The sequence below is a fragment of the Alexandromys fortis genome, unplaced genomic scaffold, assembly GCF_014885135.2.
Source record: "Alexandromys fortis isolate MF-2015 unplaced genomic scaffold, M_Fortis_MF-2015_v1.1 scaffold_235, whole genome shotgun sequence".
In the NCBI taxonomy this organism is placed as follows: domain Eukaryota; kingdom Metazoa; phylum Chordata; class Mammalia; order Rodentia; family Cricetidae; genus Alexandromys; species Alexandromys fortis.
Window position 1 is genome coordinate 353,136 of NW_026068114.1, and position 23,706 is coordinate 376,841.

Sequence of the window (23,706 nt, forward strand, 5' to 3'; positions counted from 1 at the left end):
GCACGGCACCAGCCCACGGGGGAACTTGTGAAAACGCTGTCCACTGCCCGGCCAGCCGCCTTCCTGAGAGGCTGCAAGCGTGGAGAGGCGTTCCTGTATCAGCCAGCGGGAGCCAGGAGGCGCTGGTTCTGCTGCTGCTGACCCCAGCAAGCAGGCAAGTGAGGGCACAGTGGGAGGCAGGATTGGTAAACAGGGGCTTTGCAGTCTCTTGGGGACTTTATCAGCCTGCTGGTGGCTTCCTGGGCAGGAGGTGCAGTGCCCTGTCCTCAGGATGGCCTCAGAAGGTGGCTGATGATGAGTCCCAACTCTGACCCTGGGCTAGGGGCAGCGGGATTCCTACTGGGATTGGGGATTAGCTGGGTATGACCCAGACCTCTGTTCATTGGATAGAACTGGAAAGGCAGAGGCACCTCCTCCCCAGCTGCCCTTCCTCACCTCTGCTCCCCACTTTGTTGTCCTGAGGGAGCACAGATAAGCCCTCCTACTCCCCACATTGTTAGGCTGGGGTGGGGGCAGGGCTTCTTTTGGCTGAAGGATCTTGAGGGTTTCCAGCTGGCAGGGAGCAGGACAGAGGTCGCTTGAACTCAGACCACACGTCCCTGTTAAATACATCAGCTTTTAAATCAATCTTTGTCCAAAGTCCAGTAAGTTCCAAGACTAGTAGCGTTAGCAGCAGAGAGAATTCCTAGTGGCCCGGTGGCTCCCTCTCTCCTAGGTAAGAATGGCTTCTGGAACCTGCCATCTGGCCTGAGATGCTGTCTCCTTTTCCTTTTTCCTAACAAGTGACTTTGGGGAGGGGTTGAGGCCCTTGGTGGTGGCAGGAAGGCAAGTGTAGGGGTGCAGACTGTCTCCTGGGGTTTCTCAGCTCTTTCTGCTGGGGTTGTGAGGGCTAGTTAGGCTCTACCTCATCAAGGTGAGCTGCTCACTTTCCTGGGGTTGTACGAGATGGGGTGACGGGGGTTTGGGGAGTGTTGTATAAGATGCACAGCCAAGAGAGAAACCACAGACCACATAGGCCCCAGGACATTTTTTCCTGAGACCACTTCTCAAGCCTTTTGGGTGTAAGGGCAGCTAGCCCTTAAACTTACTGGCTAGTCAAAATAAACGCCGCCTCTCTACCTCCCAGGCCAGTGCTTAACCCTTTACCGTGAGGAAAGCCACTGATTCCTGGGCTGGTTGAGTGGAAATTCAGGTCCTTCAGTCTCCCTCTGGGGCATCTCTCAATCTCTGTGTCTTGGGTGAACCTGAAATGTCTGTGTTACTCTGACGTTCCCCCAGATTCTTCTGTGTGTAGGCATTTTGGGAGGAACTCATTTCCGGAGCATCAGGACCTCTCCCTAGGGGCCCTCTAGTTCTGAAGATTGCTGGTCTATAACTATATCTATAAAGACTCACGGGGGCTTTGGTGTAGAAAGTGTCATCCTGTATCCATAAGTGACAGGGCCCTGACTGCTTCAGGCCACGGTTTGACTAGTCTTTCCTGTACAAACAAATCAGGGACTTTGAATTTGTGTGTTATGGCCGAGCACACTGTTCTCATAATTGACTCTTGTGTGGTCCCTGCCGTATGGGCTTGTTGTTGCTGTTGTGTGTCCTAGGCCACTTGGTAGGCAGCTGCTGCTCACCCGAGGGAGGGAGCACAGGTCTGGGAAACCAGGGGTTAAGGTGTTGTTAGATCATTGATCACAGGTCATTAGATACATGCCTTGCCTCAATTTTGTTACTTGTTGAAGGAAAGTCGGGCATCATTTCTCAAGGGTTTTTCTGAAAATAAAATTATAAATGTGAATGTGTCTGAGGGACTTGACAGTCCAAATCTGAGATGCCTACTCTTGGGATGAGTGTATCCAACTGAGCCGTGGAGTAGCGGGAAGCGGCATCCATGCAGTTTGCTGGAGACCTTGTATGAGTCTTTCGGCATCACTGAGTGTTTTCTTACCCCAAACTAAAAAGAGTTGACACCTGATGTTGGCTAAGGCCTTTTCCATATAAGGGGATCTGTGCTTTGAGGGTGGGCTCCTTGTGACTTGAGGATGAATTCAAATGTTACCTTCCAAGAAGGACTTCTGAAACCCAGCTTCCCTCCATCTCGTCATGATCTTGTATTACTCCATAGCACCTGTCGTCCGAAATCATTGCTACCTGCTGTGTTCCCAGTTCTTGGGACAGTTCCTGACTCGGAATAGATGCTTACATGTTTGGGTGGAGGGAAGGGAGCTGGGTCGTGGATTGTTTTCGTCAGCTATTCCTTGGACTTCCTGTTAGGCTGTATGAACGTGGAAATGGACCTCTCCACTCACATCTTAGTTTAAACGACTCACAGTTTTGCAAAGAAGATGGGCGAGAGGAGACGGAGGTAGACAGGATTCCCTTAAGCTCCTCAGAGAGTCCTTTCCTTGGTTCTTCAGGAGAGGCCACCACCCAGCTCTCCTTAATCTTCTTGCCCGGTTGGCATTCTAGACAAGTGGTTAAGAGCATAGGGGTGGCACACACCTTTAATCTCAGCACCTGGGAGGCAGAGGCAGGCAGATCTCTTGAGTTTGAGGCCAGCCTGGGCTACAGAGTGAGTTCCAGGACAGCCAGGGCTGCACAGAGAAACCCTTGTCTAGGGTGCAGGGAGTGAAGAGCGCAGGCATTGGGACCAGGTGTGATGTGGGTGTTACTCTGAGCCTCTGTTTCTTTCTCACATGTGTATGGTGGGGCCCAGTTCTTAGCTGTGGGGAAACTTAAATGCTCAATGCATCTTACATGCCATATCATGATGTCTTTAATTCCCCTGTTCTGTGTGCGATTCCAGAGAACACAGGACGCCTGGCAGTGACAAGAGGTTTGTGGTAGGAAGGATGACGTCTTGCCTACTTAATAGCTGCTGTGAGGTTTCTCTATGTTTGAAACAACCAATACCTGAGCCTGGGCCAAAAACAGATAACTGTATTTATGAAGCTAGCGGAACCATAGAAACCAAAAGTTAAAAACAAAACAAAACAGCAGAAACATCATCTCCCACACCTGCAACCCAAACGGACTAGCTCATGGGATTCCCACCAGCTGTACGGAATACCTATGGAGCATGAAGATACCACAAGGAGATTGCCTACTCCACAGGCAGCTTATCTTGACGGGGATGCTGATGCAAACAACCAAAATGGCATCTATAATCTTTAGGCCTGATTCCAGGGCCTTCACTGTCTAACCTGACCTGTTTTCTTTCTTTCATCCCGAATATGCACTGAAGTGATTCTGAAACATTCACTGTTCCATGAAGACAAGTGTGCTCTTTTGCCTGAAGACTTCTTGCTCCTTCCACTCTTACCTACATGACCCCAAAGCACAGTGTAGCCTCTGAGGCTGGGAAGTAAAAAGAGTCCAGACCTCACATCCGAGTCTAGGCTCGGCATATCTAACCAGGTGAAACCAACTTAGCCATCTAGAGTCTCTCCCACTCCACGAGAAATGGCTCGTTAGGTTTCATCCCTTACTCAGAAGTAGCAAGTAGCTCTAGAAAGACTCAATACGTGTTTAACAATAGCACACTTTTACTCTTAGCCGCTGTATGGTGCTTGTAGGTGTGTTTTGTGACTCTCTCCACTGGATTCTGGGTTCTCTGGAGGTAGGATAATGTCTTGTCTAATTTCGGTTGAGCCTGACACCTGCCTCAATGTGGGTGCTAAATGTACCTTGATGGACATCAAGAAGGTGCTTAAAGAGGCGGGGCGACCTACAGAATGTGCTAGTCATGCAAGGGCTTGAATGTTGACCTGGACCCGGGAAGGTCCTGAATTCATCCGCATGGAAAAAGTGTTTAGTTAGCACCTCCTATAAACGGGTAGTCAGCACTGGGGAAGGGAACCCAGGCAGAGCCTGTGGCATGAGCAAAGGGCAGGCTGGGCGTGGGTGGTCATGCAGAGACCAGTTTTGTTTTTCCTGAGGAGCAACAGAGGGTAGTGAGGTAACTAGAACCTGGGTCCTCTGAAGGAGCAACACATGCTTGATGCCTCAACAGGAATCTCTACTTTTGAAGACTGGTCAGAAAGTTTATCTAGAGGCAGGAGGACTCCACTAATCAGGCATATGGAAAATGAAGGGAGTAGAAAGGCAAGTATAGAAACTGGGTAGTGTACTCACCCAGCATACACTAGCCCCTGGACCTGGTCCCCAGTGCCACATGAACCAGGTGTGGCTGTACACACCTGTGGTCGCTAGTCGGGGAGAAGCAAAAGAGTCTGCAGCTGATGGTAAGGTTTACGACTGGGCTGCGTGAGATCCTGAACGAGGACAAGCGTGGCACTGCTTTTGGGGGAAACCCTCATTGTAGCTGACCTCCAGGAGACCTTAGCTGTTTCGGGTACTAGTCCCATCGACAGTGTGAGGGCATCCTCTCTCCGTGTTCACAATTTTAACTCCACCTCTTTCCCAGCCCCTGAAACTCTTAGGTGGAGGGCATTGAACTCCCAGACTGGAGTCCTGCCTACCACACAGTACACAATATCATTTATGGAGCCTGCCGTACGGAGGATGCTAGGTACCGGCAGATCAAATGACCTTTGATAAAAGAAATTTTATTCTTTATCATAAAAGAGAGATAAAAATTACTTCCTGGGCCTGTCATCACTATTCTCTAGATAAATTCTCCATGGAATGCCTCCATGAATTCTTTGCATTTTAAATCTATCCCCAGCTAAGACCAAACAGCAACTGTCACAATGGGGAGGGACAGTTAGCTAACCTGTGTTTTAGGGCCGCCCTTTCCCTTCTGTTTTGGGATTAGTCATGTAAATATACTTGGCTGGTTGAATTTCCACAGGTGTTGCTTTTCAAAGCAGGAGCCCCGGTGGCCTAAGATCTGCCACCTGCATCAAAATTTTATTTTATCTTTTTTTTGATTTTTTTCGAGACAAGGTTTCTCCGTAGCTTTTGGTTCCTGTCCTGGAACTAGCTCTTGTAGACCAGGCTGGCCTTGAACTCACAGAGATCCGCCTGCCTCTGCCTCCCAAGTGCTGGGATTAAAGGCGTGCACCACCACTGCCCAGCCTGCATCAAAATCTTAAGCTGTGCTCTAGGTGAGTGGTTTTTGAAGGATGAAATCTCTTGCTTGCCAGAGATCCTCTTGTCAGTGTCAGATGAGCTACAGTACGCCTCCTTCCTTTTTCTTTAAAGTTTGCTTACGTTTCGTGTATGGGCATTCTGCCTGCGTGTATGTACATGCACTGCGTATGTGCCCGGTTGCCCACGGGACTCAGAAGACGTTAATTGAATTACAGATGGTTGTGAGTCACATGTGGGTGCTGGGACTGAACTCGGGTCCTCTGCAAGAACAGCAAGAGCTGTTAACTGCTGAACCGTCTCTCCAGGCCCCCACCATGATTTCATTTAATGTCCTTAGCAGAAGCAGCCTGTGCGAGGCTCTGCCAGAGACGGATGTGGTTGTCTGTGCGGGAAGCCCTTTGCCGGGGTTGACCACATCGAGAATTCACGGCCTGTCTGCAATTTTGGACTTAGCCCCCACATGCTTCACCAACTATATTTTTTCTAACAGAAGTCTGGTGACTTCTACTTTTTCGGGTCACATAGGTGTGTGCGGATGCAAGGACGAGTGATCTCAGGTATGCATCGGCTGCTGCACCCAGTTAAACTTCGTGGGAGTGTTAGCTCCCTACTCACTGACGTGCACAGGTTTTCTAATAGTCATGGTGGTCAGTGAAGGTGAATCAGGGCTAGATTCGATGTGGCCAGATAGGCCCTGCTTCCCCTACCCGCTTCTGCCTCAGTGAGACAGACAATTGGTTCAATCATGCTTCTGTCCTGGGTTCTATAATGGAGGACCCTTCTACAGGCTCAGTGACCAGGTTAAACATTATTCACCAGCCGACCTGTGAGCCCTTATCTTTCAGTAAAACTGCTTCCTGAAGCAGGTGTTTATATAGGTGCCTTTGGGGAGACGCTCTGCTATCCCTGGAATTCTATCACACAATTGATTTCTAATTACTGTTAGATAAGATGCAGGTGAGACTGGGTACGTGTGAGTAATAGTAGGGCATTACCATGCTCGCTCATGTAAAAGTCCTGCCACACCCAGACCAGCACACACGCAAAGAAGGCAGTCCTTGGGGCTGTCATTCCTGAGCCCATTGCTGACCGTAGCCCACATTTTCCCACCTATAGGCAGAGTTCCTGTTGGTCCTATGTCTTTTACCAAATCTTTGGAAATTAGATGATGCTTTCTGGTTGAGTGGACCCATTCCCTGAGTACTCCCTGGTGACCATGGCCCACATGCAGCCCAGATAGCACTGTATAAAGTAGGGTTTCGTTCACTCCAGCTCCTCCATCCTTGGGCTCTGCAGGTCCCTGATTGTTGTCTTCTACTTTAAGCTCATGCGTTCTGTCTGGGACTATGCTGAGAACTTCAGCTCAGCCTGGAGGCTCTGCTGGAGCCTTTGATACACAGACTGACAGATACTCCCAGGTCAGGGAGAGCCTCAGCATTGTCTGAGCATCTGCTCTTCCCAGCGGCTAAGATTAGCTTTGTGGAGACTATCAGGAGAGAGTAGGAGAACCTCTGGCCTTGCCGGATGATCATGGTGCCTGTGCATTCTCCAGTCCCTACTCTTCCCCCACAGCAAATGCTATTGTGTCGGGTGTCGGGTCTCCCACCAGAGGTCAGGGCTAATGGCTCCTGTGGCGTGGGCATCCTTGCTCTAGACTCTGTGCTCCGGAGATTTTTTTTAAAAAAATAATTTAAGTTTATTTTATGTGAATTGGTGTGAAGGTTACAGACAGTTGTTAGCTGTCATGTGGGTGCTGGGAATTGAACCCGGGTCCTCTGGAAGAACAGCCAGTGCTCTTAACCGCTGAGCCATCTCTCCAGCCCCTGTTCTGGAGATTTTAACATCATCTGGAGCGCCACTGTCTCCATCAAGGGTACCACCATCTTCACCTACATCCTCACGGTTAGCAAGGGGTGACCTGGGATTCAAAACTAGTTAGAGCTAGGTTTAACTTTGGTCCTTCCTAATGTGCTTTACCCAAGTAGAATGTCGTGTGGAGTGGAGAGAAAAGCACACATTATTAGCTGCGCGTGGCTGTGGCTATGGGCTCCCTGGACAGGAACTAGTCTGCTCTAAGGACCTTCATGACCGCTCAACATCTCCTACCTCAAGTTTGGTGTCTGTATTTGGGCATTTCTGGCTTGTTCCTTAGGTTCCCAAAATGGGTACAAATTAAGAGTTCCCTGTTGAAGCTGTGTTGCCTTTAAGGCCAGCAATTGGGAAGCGGGTACATGCAGGTGGCTCCCTAAGTCCAAGGACAGCCTAGACTACACAGTGAGGTTCTGTCTCTGAAAAGCTTCCCTATTGAATTGAAAATACAATCAATCCTTTCCTCCCACTAACCACTGACAAAAAGAAAAATCAGTTGAATCAATCCCTTAAATCACCAACAGCAAGTTGATTCCTTGGAAAAGAATGATGGTGCTGGGACTTAGGGAACATCCATTTCCGGGCTTTCCTACCTGTGCCTTTAGGCACACTGGGGCTGGCTTTTCTGTTTCCATAAACCTTAGGGAAAAGGGTTTGGTCATTAGTCCTGGACATCTCCTTATTCACTTAGAGAATACTGCCTTAGGTTGCCCTTCCTCCCCATCTTCCTGCTTCCACTTTCCTGGTTCTTCCTCACTCATTCTAGTTCACATTGGTTCTGCCCTCTACCACCCTGCTCTGGGCTGATCCTCAGGCTAGAATCCTCACCAGCCAGCCTCCTGCTTTTAAAAGTCAAACCCCAGCTAGGGTGAAAGATACTCTTAGTTCTGTCAGTTTTCTTTATGCTGGTGGCCATGTCCAAGAACCCAGGCATGACAAGCTCGTGCCGCATTGCTGGCCGGCACCCCCATCCCTTCCTTGCTCCTGGCGTCCATTATGGTGAAAACGCCAATGCTCACCAAACTGCATTTTCTATATAGGATCCATGATTATTTAAACCTGTTTCCTGGTTCCCTACAGCGAAGTAATACTGCTTGTGACATTCCAGACAGGGTTGCACAGGCTGCCAACCCACGGGCTCTGTTTGGTTGGGTTTTCCATGTTCTTTCTTAAAAGTTTGAGACGGATGCAAAATCTTTAAAAACGAGAGCATTTTATACAAACCTAGACTTGCAGAGTCCTCTGAGAGATGGGCAGGCTTAGCTCGCCATGTCTTCCCTCGTGGTGGCTGTCTGCCCAGCCATAGTCTTCTCTGGATTATTTGTTTGACCCCATTGTGTATCTTGATGTGACACTTTGGCTTCACATTCCCAAAATTCCCGATTTTCTACCTCTCCAGCTACTTCTCAGGATGGATTGAAATGGTCTGTCTTCTTCATTATCCGCCCCCCCCCCCCCCACCCTACTTCTCCCTGTTCACTGGCAGAGTATTCTGTCTCATCAGAGCTAACTCACTTCCTGTGTTCTCCATATCATCCCACATGCTGACAAATTTTCTTAAAATGGAAGCAGCTGGGGCTGGAGAGTTGGATCACCGGTTAAGATCCGGAGGATCTGAGTTCAATTCCCAGCACACACACGGCGGCTCACAGCCATCTGTATCTGCAGTCGCAGGGGATCTGACACCCATTTCTGGCCTTCAGGAGCACTGCGTGAATGTGGCGTACAGACACACATGCAGGCAGAACACCCTTCCATATAAAAATAAAAAATTAAAAAAATACATTTGAAAAAAGTGGGAGCGACTGGCTGGACATGGTGGCACACGCCTGAAATCCCAGTTCTAGGAAGGCAGGGACAAGCAGGTCTTTGAATTCAAGGTCAGCCTGGTCTACCTAGTGAGTTTTAGGCTAGCCAAGGCTACTTGAGGCCTTGTCTTAGAACAACAGCAACAACAAAAGGGAGCAAGTGTCAGCTTCTTTCCCGGCTGCCTTTGTTCCGCTCTGAGACGTGTCTGTGCCTCTGTTGTTCAGTACCCTCTTGCTTCCCTGGCCTTGTGGTGTCTCAGCTTGGCGGCCTTCCCTGGTTTTGTTCTTGGCATCATTTGGCATTGGTATGTGTCTGAGGTTGGACTTCCTCTCGGCATGGCACCATAGCCTGGGCTTTCTGCTGATTTTTTTTTGCTAGGAATTCCCTGAGGCTTTACCCTAATCTCTCTTCCTGTCACAGTCTCCCCATGGGGCTTCACTTGGCACATCCACGTAGACCGCCCTGGAGTAGGACTCTGGTTCCAGTCACCAGAGCTACCAGAGCTGTGCCCCTGATTTAAACCCACCGCAACCCGACTTTGCTATCCCCTTCCTCACTTGTACCATCGTACCTTTATGAAACAAGGTCTCACTATGCAGCTCAGGCCGGCCACAAACGCTCATGCTCTTCCTGATAAGCCTTCCGAACATGGCGATCACAACTGTGTGTCACCGTGCCTGTCAAACTGTGGCATGCTGGTGTCCCTTGAGTCATCCCTCAGGAGGCAGGTGACAGGGCTGCTGTAATAGAATTCTACGGAGTGTCATTTTCTTGACGGTCTAGAGGCCAGAAGAACACGACAAAGATGCTGTTAGGGTTGGGCCCTCTGAGGCCCCTGTCCCCAGCTTTCATAAGGGTCACCTTGTTGTATCTTCACATGATCTTCTTTGTTCCCAGTGTGAGGTCATCCCCAACATCTCACCCTAGTGACAGCAGTCCTACCAGACTGGTCTCCTCCTCATGACCCGGTTTAACGTCAGTTGCCCCTGTAAAGTCCCTATCTTTGAATGTGATCACACTAGAGATCATAGTAGATGTTCAGGTTCAGAGGCAGGGCCCCCATTCAGTCCATACTGGAAAAAGAGCCTGTAGTTGGGAGGTGGAGCAAATATCATAGCTAATTAGTAGAATAGACTGGGTAGGGTAAGAAATTCAAGGCGAGTTATAAAAACTGGCCCCTCGCGGAGAAGCAGCCAGGCTAGGCAGGGCTGGAGGGCACCAGTGTGAGAGCCAGCAGGGAGCAGGGGAGAAGTGTGTGGCCCGGGTACCACGTGCTCATTCCCGCAGGGACGCATTGTGACACCTCACTGTTGTTGCACCTGCTCTGTCTGATCCATCTCAGCGTGGAGAAATACGAAGGGACAGGGTTGAATGAACACAGCCGATGGCTTAGGTCCGCCACCCGCCCCTTTCTGTGACAACCATTCTGTTGCCGGTTTCCAGGCCAAGGCAGGCCCTTATCGCCTCTGTGTTCACTGCCTCCTCCTGGCCTGCCTCCAGGGTGTCTGCTCCAGTCCACTCCACCAAATCTGTCCTGAGCCCAACTCTAACCTTACTGTCCCTCTGTTTAAACACGCCAAGTGGGCCCTGTGCCATCAGGCCACGGCCAGACACCGTGGGCTGGACATGAAGTTCTTCCATGTCTGCCACCGGCAAGCTCCCTTTGGTTTGATTTTGAGCTCCTCCTTAAGCATGCCCACGGACTTTCCCATGGCCTGGTAAGCAGACCACTCTCTGTCTGAAACAGCCTCCCTCTACCTCGGATGCCGCCGAAATCTTGGCCATCTGTTGTCAAAGCCAAATCCTCATTAATTCATGAAGTATTCCTTAATTTGTCCCAACGTGTAGCTCTTACACATGTACACTTTGTAGTGGTAAATATTTTTTTCTTTTCCTTTTATTTCATGTGTATGGTTATTTTGCCTGCATATATGTCTATGTGCTACATGCATGTCTGGGGCCCATGGACACCAGGAGAGAGTGTCAGATCCCCTGGAACTGGAGCTACAGGCAGTTGTGAACCATCATGTGGGTGCTGGGAATTGAACCCCAGATCCTCTGTGTGCACAGCCAGTGAGTGCTCTGAACTACTGAGTCATCTCTCCAGCCTCTGGGAATTAACTTTCTACCAGCCATTTCCTGTGACCTAACTGACCCCGAAGTCCCTTGAGAACTGGGGGCTTTTTATGTTAGTATAGGGTGGACATGGTGCAATCGCATGACTTGAATGTGGGGTAGTGAGTCCTCTTGATGTGTAGTGGAAAACTGAAGGGGTTACATTCGCCATTCTAGACAGACATCCCCTTCCTGAGCACGCCGACTGGAGGAGCTTTATGGAGGGGAAAGAGACAGGGATGTGGCAAGAAGCTGAAGTAGGGCTACAGTGGTCAGTTTTCCTCAGGCTGGCTGGGTTTCTCAGACTTGAGTGCAGCTGGGTGAGGGAGGAGGCATGTCCTTAGCTCCCCCTGCAACACAGGGTCTTAATATGTAACCCTAAGTAGTGTGGAATGCCCTACACAGACCAGGTGACCTTCAACTCAGAGTTCTGCCTGCCTCTGCCTCCTGAGTACTGGGATTAAAGGTGTGCACAACAAAGCCTGCCTAGCTCTTAAGGCAGTTAGGTTTGGGGCAGGCATCAGAGTTCTATCAAAACCCAGAGGTTAAACATAGTTTTCAACTGTTTGAATCTATGTCTGCCTGACTCAGAACTGCTTGGAACTGTCCAGGGGGGAGGAAGACAACAGACATGGACTGCAGGGTGCCTGCTCCAGCCGCTGGGATCAGGCACGCACTCTAGATAGAGCTGGATCTTGAGGACTGCCAGGGTGACCAAGGGCCTCCCGCAGCCAGACTGTCTCCAGGGCTTCTTAAGGGAGTAAAGGTGAGGATGAGCTCTGGGTAACGTTAATAGTTCATCCAAGCATGACATTCTTCTGTGACCCAGGAGAACTGTCCTTGAGGGGAAAGGAGTCAAGTACCGTGGCGTGATTTCAAAGGCTAGTTTTGAATGTCTGCCTCAAAGTCTGTGCCCAAAGATGTGAGGTAGGGACTAAGTATCTATTTTTATGACTCTGTGCAGGTGATTCTAAAGGGCAACTGGGATTGAGATCCAATTTGTGGGTGGCCATGAGCGCTGAGATGGTACCCCATACCTGTCATTGAACCATTTAATCTTGTGTGTGTGACTGTTTTCCCTGCGTGTATGTCTGTGTATGAACCACACGCATGCCTGATGTCCTTAGAAGCCAGAAGAGGGCATTAGATCCCCTGGAACAGGAGCTGCAGATGGTGTGAGCTGCCATGTGGGTGCTGGGAACTGAACCCCGGTCTTCTGGGAGAGCAGCTGTGCTCTTCACCACTGGGGCTTCTCTCTAGCCCGGCACTGGGTCTTCACAGGCATGATTTATTACCATTAGTGATGCCTGATGGCCGTTGGGTTTATATAGCCTTGATTGCCCTGTGTCTCTCACAGATGGAGGCACCTGGCATGTTTGGGTGGGGCTGGACAACTCCCAGGGGCGAGGAGAGGATGCTCTGACTCTTGATCTTACGTCTCTAGGGTTTGCTACTTATACTTAGCTCCTTTCTTGGGAGAGCTTGGGCCTTGGGTTTGAACCTGAGCACCACCAAACAACAATAACAAAAGATCGCAAGTGGTGGTGCTTGCCTTTAATCCCAGCACACAGGAGGCAGAGGCTCACAGGAATTAGACAAAAAATAGATTTTTCTTTTTGGCATGTAAGTGCATGTGCCATGCACATGGATGGGTGTGTGCATATGGAGATGGGGTTAACCCTCAGTGATTTTTTTTTTCTTTTGAGGCAGAGCTCCTCACTGGTCTGGAGCAGGCTGGCTGACTGATGAACTCCAGGATTCTGCCTGTTTCCACCTTCCCAGCTCTGGGGTTGCAAATGTTTGTTATATCAGCGGTCCCAGGTGTCTTAGGGTTTCTATTGCTGCTATTGCTGCAAAGAGACATCATGATGATGGCAACTCTTTTTTTTTTCTTTATGTCTAAAAGCCACTTATGAGTGAGTACATATGATATTTGTCTTTCCGGGTTTGGGTTAACTCACTCAATATGATGTTTTTCAAATCCATTCATTTGTCCGGAAATTTCAATATGTCATTTTTTTCTGCTGTGTAATACTCCTTTGTGTAAATGTACCACATTTTCCTTATTTGTTCTTTGGTCGAGGGCCATTTAGGTTGTTTCCAGGTTCTGGCTATGACAAACAATGCTGCTACGAACATAATTGAGCACATGTCCTTGTGGTATGATTAAGCATACCCAAAAGTGGTATTGTTGGATCTTGAGATAGGTTGTTTCCTAATTTTCTGAGAAATCGCCACACTGGAATCCAAAGTGGCTGTACCAGTTTGCACTCCTACCAGAAATGGAGGAGTGTTCCCTTTACCCTATAACCTCTCCAGCATAAGTTGTCATCAGTGTTTTTGATCTTGGCCGTTTTTACAAGTGTAAGATGGAATCTCAGAGTTGTTTTGATTTGCATTTCTCTAAAGATGTTGAGAATTTCCTTAAGTGTCTTTCAGCCATTTTGGATTCTCTGTTTAGGTCTGTATCCCATTTTTTATTGGATTATTTGTTCTTTTGATGACCAATTTCTTGAGTTCTTTGTATATTTTGGAGATCAGACCTCTGTTCAGTGTGGGGTTGGTGAAGATCTTTTCCCATTCTGTAGGCTGTCATTTTGTCTTTTTGACTGTGTCCTTTGCTTTACAGAAGCTTTTCAGTTTCAGGAGGTCTCATTTATTAATTGTTTCTCTCAGTGTCTGTGTTACTGGGGTTATATTTAGGAAGTGGTCTCCTGTGCCAATGCGTTCAAGTGTACTTCACACTTTTTCATCTATGAGGTTCAGTGTGGCTGGCTTTATGTCGAGGTCTTTGATCCATTTGGACTTGAGTTTTGTGCATGGTGATAGATGTGGATCTATTTTCATTCTTCTACATGCTGATATCCAGTTATGTCAGCACCATTCATTGAATATACTTTCTTTTTTCCATTTTATATTTTTTGCTTCTTTGTCGAAAAATCAAGTGTTCATAGGTGTGTGGACTGATATTTGGGTCCATTTGATTGGAATTTTTTTTTTCTCAATGCTTTACTCTAAGGTGATGTCTGTCTTTGAGGTTGAGGTATGTTTCTGGTATTCAGCAGAAGGATGGATTCTGTTTTTGTGTCCAATCCGTTAGCCTGTGTCTTTTTATAGGTGAGTTGAGTCCATTTATATAAGGGATATTAATGACCAATGATTGCTATCTCCTGTTAATTTAGTTTTTGTTGTTGGTGATGTTATTGTGTGTGTGTGCTTTTCCTTTCTTTGTGATTTGCTGCTGTGAGATCATCTATTGTCTGTGTTATTATGAATTTAGCCAACTTTCTTGGGTTGGAGTTTTCCTTCTAGTACTTTGTGTAGGGCTGGATTTGTGACTACGTATTGGTTACATCTCATTTTGTCATGGATGTCTTGTTTTGTTCATCTATGGTGATTGAAAGCTTTGCTGGGTATAGTAGTCTGGGCTGGCATCCGTGGTCTCTTAATGTCTGCATAACGCTTGACCGGGACCTTCTGGCTTTCATTGTCTCCATTGAGAAGTCAGGTTAATTCTGATAGGTCTGCTTTTATATGCTACTTGGCCTTTTTCTTTTACAGATCTTAATATTCTTTCTTTATTCTGTATATTTAGAGTTTTTTTAATAATGGGCCAAGGGACTTTTTTTGATCCAGTCTATTTGGTGTTCTGTAAGCTTCTTATATCTTCATAGGCATATCTTTCTTTAGGTTGGGAAAGTTTTCTTTTATGACTTTGTTAAATATATTTTCTGTGCTTTTGAGTTGGATTTCTTCTCCTTCTATTCTTATTATTCTTAGGTTTGGTCTTTTCATGGTGTCCCATATTTCCTGGACATTTTGTGTTAAGCTTTTGTTAGATTTAATGTTTTCTTTGACTAGTGAGTCTTTTTCCTGTATTGTAACATCAGTGTTTGAGATTCTCTCTTCCATCTCTTGTATTCTGCTGTTTATGCTTGCATTTGTGATTCATGATTTTCTTATAATTTCCTTTTTTATAATATCCTCAGTTTGTGTTTTCTTTATTGTTTCTATTTCGGTTTTCATGTCTTGAATAGTTTCTTTCATCTGTTTAACTTTTTTCTTTTTTTTTTTAAGGGATTTGTTGATTTCTTTCAATTTTTTGTTTGCCTGTTCCTCTATTTCTTTGAGGGAATTTTTCATTTCTTCTTTAAGGGCTTCAAACATTCTCCTAAAGTTATTTTTTAGGTCATTTTCTTCTGCTTCATCTATATTTGGTTCTTGCTGTTTTAGGGCCACTAGTTTTTGTTGGCATCATGTTGATCTTTGGGGTGTTGAATGTGTTCTTACCTCGTCAACCCTTCTTTTCTCTGTAGTTGGGGCTGTCTGTGACTCTGGTGATCAGTCTTCCAGGTGCCAGTGGATCCAAGGCTCAGATGGTTGCTCCTCATGGTGCAGTCAGGACCATGGTTTCAGTTACCCCTGAGGTCACTGGTTGTTACCGGGGGTCGCTCTGTGCTGGGGAGGGGGTAGCTCTGCAATCCCAGGGATGTTTGGGCCTTCTCCCAGGGAGGTTGCTTGGCTGGGGCTGCTCCCACTGAAGTTGCTGCCTTGGGCCTGCTCTGGCAGAGGTCACTGGCTCAGACCTGCCCCTGTGGAGGTCCATGGCTAGAACCTGCTCCAGCTGAGGTCTCTGGCTCCGGCCTGCTCCTTGTGTGGTGGCTCCCTTGTATCTGCTCCTGCGGAGGTTGCTGCCTGGGGTTGCTCTGGAGGAAGTCACTGTCCCCACAGCAACTCTTATAAAGAAAAGCATTTAATTGGGGCTACTTACAGTTCAGAGGTTCAGTCCGTTATCATCATGGAGGGGAGCATGGTGGCATGCAGGCAGACATGGTGCTGGAGAAGGAGCTGAGAGTTCTACATCTGGACCGGCAGGCAGAAGGAAGAGATAGCAACCACTGAACCTAGGTTCGAGCTTCTGAGACCTGAAAGCCCACCCCCTAGTAATATGCTTCCTCTAACAAAACACCCCTACTCCAACAAGGCCATACCCAATAGCGTCACTCCCCATGGACCAAGCATTTAAACACATGAGTCTTTGGGGGTAATTCCTATTCAAACCACCACACCAGAGATCCGACTCAGGTCCTCACGCTTGAAGGCAAGAGCCAACACTCAGCTCTGAGCCCTTATGTGACCTGACTTTTGTTGTTGTTTTTGTTTGTTTGTTTTTTAAGACAGGGTTTCTCTGTGTAACAGTGGTCCTGGAACTAGTTCTGTTTACCAGACTGGCCTCAAACGCACAGAGAGGCTCTTGTGCTTTTGAGCCTGAAATGTTTCAGGGAATCCCACATTCTGTCTGTCTGGAGCACAGTCTGTGTTCCTGTCAGGTTTCCACTGAAGCTAAGATGTTCAAATCCTTTCAGGAGATCACGCAGCTGATGTTTAAAGGGCTTTAAACACCTCTTTCCCCACTTTTGGTCTGGGTTGGCTCATGCACATTCAAGCCCGTGACATTTCTTAGCAGGACATTTCCACCCACATGAAACATCATCTTGGAACAGAGGCTTCAGATGGAGTTTTGCATGGAGCAGTCTGACAGGACAGACAGGCCTTCCCACAAACCAACTCCCAGCAGGAACAGTGAGAACAGTTCCTTACCTTCCTCCAAATAGCCCTCATGGACAGTCCGTCAGCTTCCAGCCTCAGACACACGAACTGAGGCCAGCAAAGCTGGACCTGCTGACTCTTTGGGCCTTGGGCTCGGGAGCTGTCTTCTGGCCCTGTCAGTGACTGCTTTTCTGTGGGAAAAGCCTGGTAGTTTGAATCCTTTCTACTCTGACCCCTGGCAGAAGAGCCTCCTAACACATCTGTGTTCATTTTCTCGCCTTCCTAACGTGCAAAATGCTCTGAGCTTTTCTTCTGGACCTCGGTGTATCATTCACTCTTGAGAGGAAGAATCCAATTGTTTGGAAGAAAATGAAGTCTGAAGGTGAGAGTAATGTTATCAGAAAGTGATGGACAAACACCTCTGTGCCTTTGCTGTCTGCCTGGCCAGGGCCTTGGTTCTTGCTGTCTGCCTGGCCAGGGCCTTGGTTCTTGCTGTCTGCCTGACCAGGGTCTTAATTCTTGCTGTCTGCCTGACCAGGGCCTTGGTTCTTGCTGTCTGCCTGGCCAAGGCCTTGGTTCTTGCTGTCTGCCTGGCCAGGGCCTGGTTCTTGCTGTCTGCCTGGCCAAGGCCTTCATTCTTGCTGTCTGCCTGGCCAGAGACTTTATTATTTTTCCACACACAAACAACTTGGTTGCCAAGAATTGACTTTTCCGTGTCAGTTCAGACAGGAGTCATGGCTTCCTTTCATCTCCAGTATTTTGATAATTGGGAATAGAGCCGCTTTGGGATATTCTAGAGATCTCTAAGTCTTCACTAATTACCTACACACCCACCACCAAGGCCTGGCCCTCAGAGTTCCTTATCAAGAAGTAGATGAGCTGGGAGTTGAAGAAACAGGAAACAGATCCTTAAGCCCAGTGTCCTGGTTAGGTCAAAGCTCGGAGTCCAGACATCTCCATGAAGCAGCAACACAGACCTGAGGCCCTGACTGATGCAAGAGCTACATAAAACCAGGATGTGGACTAGATAGAAAGAGGAATGGAGGTTGAATAGTGGAGCTAAAGTGAATTGACGCTCTTAAATACTATAACGGAAAGAGGTTTTTGCCCAGGGGGTCTCATATAAGAGCAGGAATTTGGAGTTTTGGGTGGCTTGGTTGGGGTGATGGTATCCACTAATCTATGTGGGGGACACCTGCTGGTGGAGGGACCAGCACTAATCTGTTGGTGACTGGGTCACTGTAATGGCAGGCATGGCAGGAAGTGGACAGAGCTAGAAGCGCTGACCTCTCCCCGTAGGCGTGATGACATTTCAGAATTGCTGTTGCTCTGAACTGGCTCTAACCTGACTTTAGCCATAGCCGTGGGAAAAAACGGTGACCTGGTGCACCCGAGTCTCTTCAAAGCCTCAGCCACGGGTCTCACTGTTCCTCAGACTGGCTGTTAGAAGCTCTGAACAGCCGCCCAGACACAGCTTGAGATTGTGCCAAGAAAGAGTAAACTCACGTCTTTCTGGCCTGTCGGGCCTTTGGGTCTCCAGGGAGATGGGAAAACATCCCCCGGTGGGGAGGGATTTCACATTTCCTCTTTGGCCTACAGAGGAAGAAAGGAGGGATCCTGTGGTGGCCAACCCAGGGTGTGAGACAGCTGCATTTTAAGGTAGATGCCTTAAAAGCAAACATTCATCTGTCGACCAAAAACACAGCCGCTTCTTTTGATGAAAGCACAGAACCCAGCACCCTTTATTCTGGCTGTACAGGCACATTCTGAATCGGAAGCCTGTGGATGAGGCTGCCCGCTGTTTACCTGGAGGAACTAAGAGGGATGACGGAAGCCTTCAAGGCTTTCCAGCCCTGTGGAGCTCAAAACTGACGAGGTCTAGAGAGGAGCTCGCATGTGCTGGGAAACAGATGGTGTGCACAGGCTGAGCAGAACGAGCAGCTCAGAAGCCAAAGTCAGAACAAGACTAGAGGTGGGCAAGTGAGGAGAGCCGGCTGGTGCTGGCTGCCCTTGGCACCTTCCTCCCCGAGGGGCCCTTTCCGGGCTGTGCCTTTGATGTGAGGAGCTGCTGTGCTCTCGCAAGCTGTGAGGACAACCACCCATACCGCGGCTTCACTCTTCTCTCCTCCAGGTGCCTGATGGGGCCATTTCTTGGGGGTTTTTTTTGACCACAGAAATTTTCACACTCAGCTTTGCAGAGAGAGAAGAGAGAGCTTGAGGCACCGAGCCACAGGTAGCGGAGCTCTTCCTTTCTGCTCGTTCTGCCCTGCTCTGTGGGAACCAAGGCCTAACGGCATATTGAGTGGCCACAGCAAGGCCTCTAGGGAGCCTGCAAGCATACTGTTGTCTGGTCATCATTCTGCCCCTCAATGTCTTATATAGTCACCTCTTCCTGTCCTTCCAGAGCAAAGGGACATGCTCACAAGCAGGAGCTGTGCCCTGAAGACCACGGAAGGAGCTGGCCGCAGCCACCTCAGCCCTTTGCTTCATAAGCCAGCCTTTTGCTGGGATGCCCCCACTACCACTCTCCTCTGAAAGCACAGGGCTGAGCAGGAGGCCTTGGAGCCCCTAGCAGTTGGTCCACTTCCCTTAGCAGTGAGGACCCAACCATTGTTCACACATTGTTCCTTTTCTCCTCTGGTTGACCCAGGCCCTTCCCCTGTAGCGGCAAAACAGGAGGAGCAGAATGGATGGAGACAGATATGGCCTTGCAGGGGAGAGCCCTTAGTCTGCCATTGGCATCTTTTCTTTGGGTACCCTGACTCCGACTAGAAACTTTGGGACCACCCACGGCCGTTTTCGTCCCTTCCTCTCAAGCTCACTGACTATCTCAGTTTCAGGTGTATATGTCCTGTATTTTGATCATGTCTCCGGGTTACCCTCCTGTCTTCTGCTGCTGAACCCCTACTTCCCGAGACCCTCCTTCACATGTTCTTGTTGTGTGCCCTGATTGTGTTTGCACCAGCCAGGGGCGCGCCATCTTTTCTATTGCATCACCAACACGATTAACAGGCTCGGAGGCCTGGCTTCTCTCCTCTCCCCCTCTCTCCCTCCCCGTCTCTCCCCCTCCCTGCTCTTCTTGGGAATTCATTTCTCCATGGAGCTGGTCCTCTTTCTCCCCAGCCCATTCCTTCTTCCCCAAGCCCCTTCCTTGTGCCGCCCTGTATCTCTTAGCTCTCACACAACATGACATACACAACATTTTTGTAGACAGAGGCTGCACTTTTGTTTCCCAACTGCCCAGACCCAAATAATTACACAGAAACTCTATTAATTACTATTAAATTAACTCATTACTATTAATCTGTGCATGCCACAGGGTTGTGGCTTACTGGCATGATGTTACTCCTTCAGCAACTATGTGGCATCTCTTTGAGTCTGCCTGTTCTCTTTATATATATAGATATCTGTTTGGATTTCCCACCTGGCTTGACTTTGCTAAGCCATTGGCTGAAATAGCTTTATTCATCAACCAATAAAATCAACACATATTCAGAAGGACACCCCGCAGAACATTTTGTTTTAAAAATATAATTATGAAAAAGCTATTTCCCCAGATTTGAAAGGCAGCATGTAGTTCCTCTTATTCACGAGCTAGAAGCTGACAGACTCATCAGATACCGTGAGCGCAAGTGTGCTTCTCGGAGGTGGCTGTGGGCAGAGCACAAGTGTGAGAATGTCTTAAGGAAACTTCTGGGGGCTGGGAAGACAGACCTGTTCATTAAAGCACTTGCTGTGTGGGCTCAGGGACAGGAGTTTGGAGCCCCACAAACCCTGTGAAAATCTGTGGTGTGTGTCTGCAGTCCTCACGCCGAAGAGGCAGAGACGGAGGACAGCTGGACCTGCTCGCCAGCTATTACAGTCAGAGCTGTGCGTTCTGGGTCCATTGAGAGAATCTGTCTCAATCAATAAGATGGGGAGGGATTGAGAAAGACACCTGTCAACACTTCTGATTTCTACACATGTGTATGTGCACGCGTGTGCGCGCACGTACACACACACACACACCACCACCACCACCACCACTACCACTACCACTACCACCACCATCACCACCACCACCACCACCAACCCCAGCACATGCCCAAAGGAAGTCTATTATTCTGTCTGCTAATTAAAATAAGGTAGACTTGGCTTCCTAAACCTCCTGGATCTCATGTTTTCAGACTGAGCCTCTTTGGGTCAGAGGACAAAGGTGAGTGTGGTTGGAGCTACTGAAGCTAAAGCTCCTGTGGTAAGTACTCAGCTGAACACATGGGTACAAAACGCAGGTGAAAAGGCCATTCTCGGGGAATGTGTTTGGAAATTGTGAGCACGGTCTGCGCAAAGGTTCCCTGGAGCCCCTGTGTTGGTACACTGCACACGAAAGAATGGAACCGGACAAGCAGAGACACAGGTTTCACGCTCCAATCAGATTTCCTTGTCTGTGGATTTACCCATTTGCTTTTCATCACAGAAATGGCCTCCGCCTTCAACCCCAGAGAGTGTAAATTGTCCAAACAAGAAGGGCAGAACTATGGCTTCTTCCTGCGCATTGAGAAGGACACAGATGGCCACCTGGTCCGGGTGATTGAAAAGGGGAGCCCAGCGGAGAAGGCAGGGCTCCTGGATGGGGACAGAGTTCTCAGGATCAACAGTGTCTTTGTTGACAAGGAAGAGCACGCGCAGGTGAATGGATACTTGGGGTTCGGGCACCTCTTCGGCTCCACATCTCTGTGCACTCTGAGTTTGGGGATCAGTGGAGCTTGGTTCTCCTCTGGATGCCCCTGGTTCATGGTGGGCAGCCTAATTGCTTATGAAGAACTGAGACCTGTAGAGAGTATTATGTGGCCAGCCTGATGACCCGAGGGGTTCAATCCCTGGGACCTGCGTGGTGGAAGGAGAGAACTGACTGATTTCCTGTGCCGTGGCATGTCCCTACTCTAAAACTGATCAATCAATTAAAAACTTATGTAATAGTGTCAGGCCAAATATGCATTGCCTGTTTGCTGCATACTAGACAGCTTTCTCTGAATAAGCTACAGCCCTCAGCACAAGCCTGTGAGGCGTGTGTGATGGCATAGACGAGGCAGCCATGTGCAGGTGATGTAGCTTCTTCACGTTTGTGCAGTGACTCTACGGGAGAGGGGGTCCTCGCCCCACTTCGCCATCATTCCCCTTTTGCTGCACTATGCCCAGAAGCCCCGCTGTGCTCTTTTGACCTCCCTAAAGCTGAGACCTTTCAATACAGTTCCTCATGTTGTGCTGCCCTCAACCATAAAATTATGTTGGTTGCTACTTCATAGCTGTAGCTTTGCTACTGTTAGGAATTGTAAATATCTAATACATGGCCTCTGTTGGAAGTGTTGTTCAAGCCCTCAAGGGGGTCGCAACCCACAGGTTGAGAACCACTGCTCTAGAACATTCATCTCTGGGAAAGACCCGTTGTAAGGACTTCCTAGATTCCCACGGAGCCAGGGTTCAGTCTAATCCTCCGCTGTGTGTGTGTGTGTATACATATACATACATATATATTGGGAGTGTGGGGGTGAAGGTGTCTGGTACTCCTCTGCTTAGGGTATGGGTATCAGGTCAGCTTCCAGACCTTTAGGGACACGTGATGCACATCCTCCTCCTGCAGGTAATGGGGGCAGGAGGGTGGTGATCAGGACATGGTATCCTTTGACCACTTCCCCTTTCTTAGAAGGTGGTGGATCTGGTGAGAAAGAGTGGGAATTCCGTGACTCTGCTCGTCCTGGATGGAGACTCCTATGAGAAGGCTGTCAAAACACAGGTGGACTTGAAAGAATTAGGCCAAAGCCAGAAGGAGCCGGCTTTGAACGATAAGAAACCAGGCCCTGTGATGAACGGGGCGGTGGAGAAGTGCGCCCAGCCACGACTCTGCTACCTGGTGAAGGAGGGCAACAGCTTAGGCTTCTCTCTGAAAACCATCCAAGGTGAGCAATGCCATTCTCTTCCTTTGTCTCCAGCATGAATCCTTTCTCTGCAGCTGTACAGAGAAAGCTCTGGACTTTGGACAGCTGCGAGACCTGAGAGGGGAGCTGGATGCTCTCTCCCTAGTGTTTGCCAGGCTGGCCCCGAGGCCAGGGTTCTAGGGCTTGGTGCCTCTTCATTGTTTTGTTTCACTTTCCCTCGGTTTTCAAGACAGGGTTTCTCTATGTAACAGCCTTGACTGTCCTGGAACTCATGCTGTAGACCAGGCTGGCCTCGAACTCACAGAGATCCGCCTGCCCCTGCCTCCTGAGCACAGGAATTAGAAGTGTGTACCGCTATCGCCTGGCTTTATTGTTCTTTTCTAGCTTCCTTAGGGTGAAGATGGAGGGGAACGAGGTTTTTCAGTTACCTTTGAGTGAGACTGAGACCTCTTTTCATAGCCCAGAGAAGCCAAGTGGTCATTCACTTTGTCAACAAATATTTGAGCATCTGTTGCCATGTTACAACCCCAGAGCTGCTGTGGAAACCCTGTCCTCCTGTGACATTAGAGCATTCTCAGTCGAAGCCCAGTCTCAATTGTCCCAAGCTGTGTCCCTGACCTATGCTGCAAAGGACATACTTGAGAATCCCCGGTCCTCGGGAAGTCCTAGAGGTCCTGTTTCTGCGGTTTCAGAGGACCGTACCATGCTGTATTGTCACCTGGAATTCTTTAGTGTTTGTTTACCCCTGGGAAACTGGCCAGAATCAGGAGTCGTGCTAGCTGGCTGGCTCCATCTTTAGTTATTGAACAGAAGAGGTTGGTGGGTTCAGAAAAGATCTAGACATATAACTGCCTTTCAGAAATTAGGTTTATTACAAGAAAGGGCCATGAGGTGAGTGTTTGATCATTACTTAAAGCTAGTGTTGCCCCTGCCCACATTCTCTCTGGGACTGGAGAGGACTGATGGCTGGTAGTGTTTGGTGGAAGATAGAGGAGACCATTTGACAGTTAAACATGGTTTTCAGAGGTTACATGACCTCCAACAAGAGATAGAAATTAAAACCATGAGAGACAGTCCTCACATCTGGACTATTAAACCCAGTGGTGTTGAGGGTCAGAGAACCTTGACATTTCTTAGAAATATATTAGTGGTAAAATAGTGTTAAACAAAGGCAGGGGACTGGTGAGCTGGCTCAGCAGGTAAAGGTGCTGACTGCCCAGCCTGATGACCTGGGCTTAATCCCCAGAGCCCCCCTTGGTGGAGGAGAAGACCAACTCTGACCTCCACATGCGTGGTATGGTGTGTGCATGTGTGTGTGCATGTGTGTGTGCATGTGTGTGTGCGTGTGTGTGTGCGTGTGTGTGTGCGTGTGTGTGTGCGCGTGTGTGTGTGCGTGTGTGTG

At 48.6% G+C, this 23,706-nt stretch overlaps 1 protein-coding gene across 3 annotated transcripts in view; it reads left to right on the forward strand.

Moving 5' to 3' along the window:
- Pdzk1 (PDZ domain containing 1) overlaps window positions 1–23,706 on the forward strand; it is a 35,925-nt gene continuing 12,219 nt past the window's right edge. The window contains exons 1-3 of one of the 3 annotated variants that reach the window (XM_050124761.1): window positions 1–154; window positions 20,846–21,057; window positions 22,076–22,325. In XM_050124761.1, coding sequence (XP_049980718.1) covers window positions 20,848–21,057; window positions 22,076–22,325 — 460 coding nt within the window. In that variant the 5' untranslated portion in view covers window positions 1–154; window positions 20,846–20,847. Of the gene's footprint in view, window positions 155–548; window positions 716–18,520; window positions 18,623–20,845; window positions 21,058–22,075; window positions 22,326–23,706 lie in introns of those variants that run through there. The other 2 variants (XM_050124760.1, XM_050124762.1) reach the window with 2 other exon arrangements.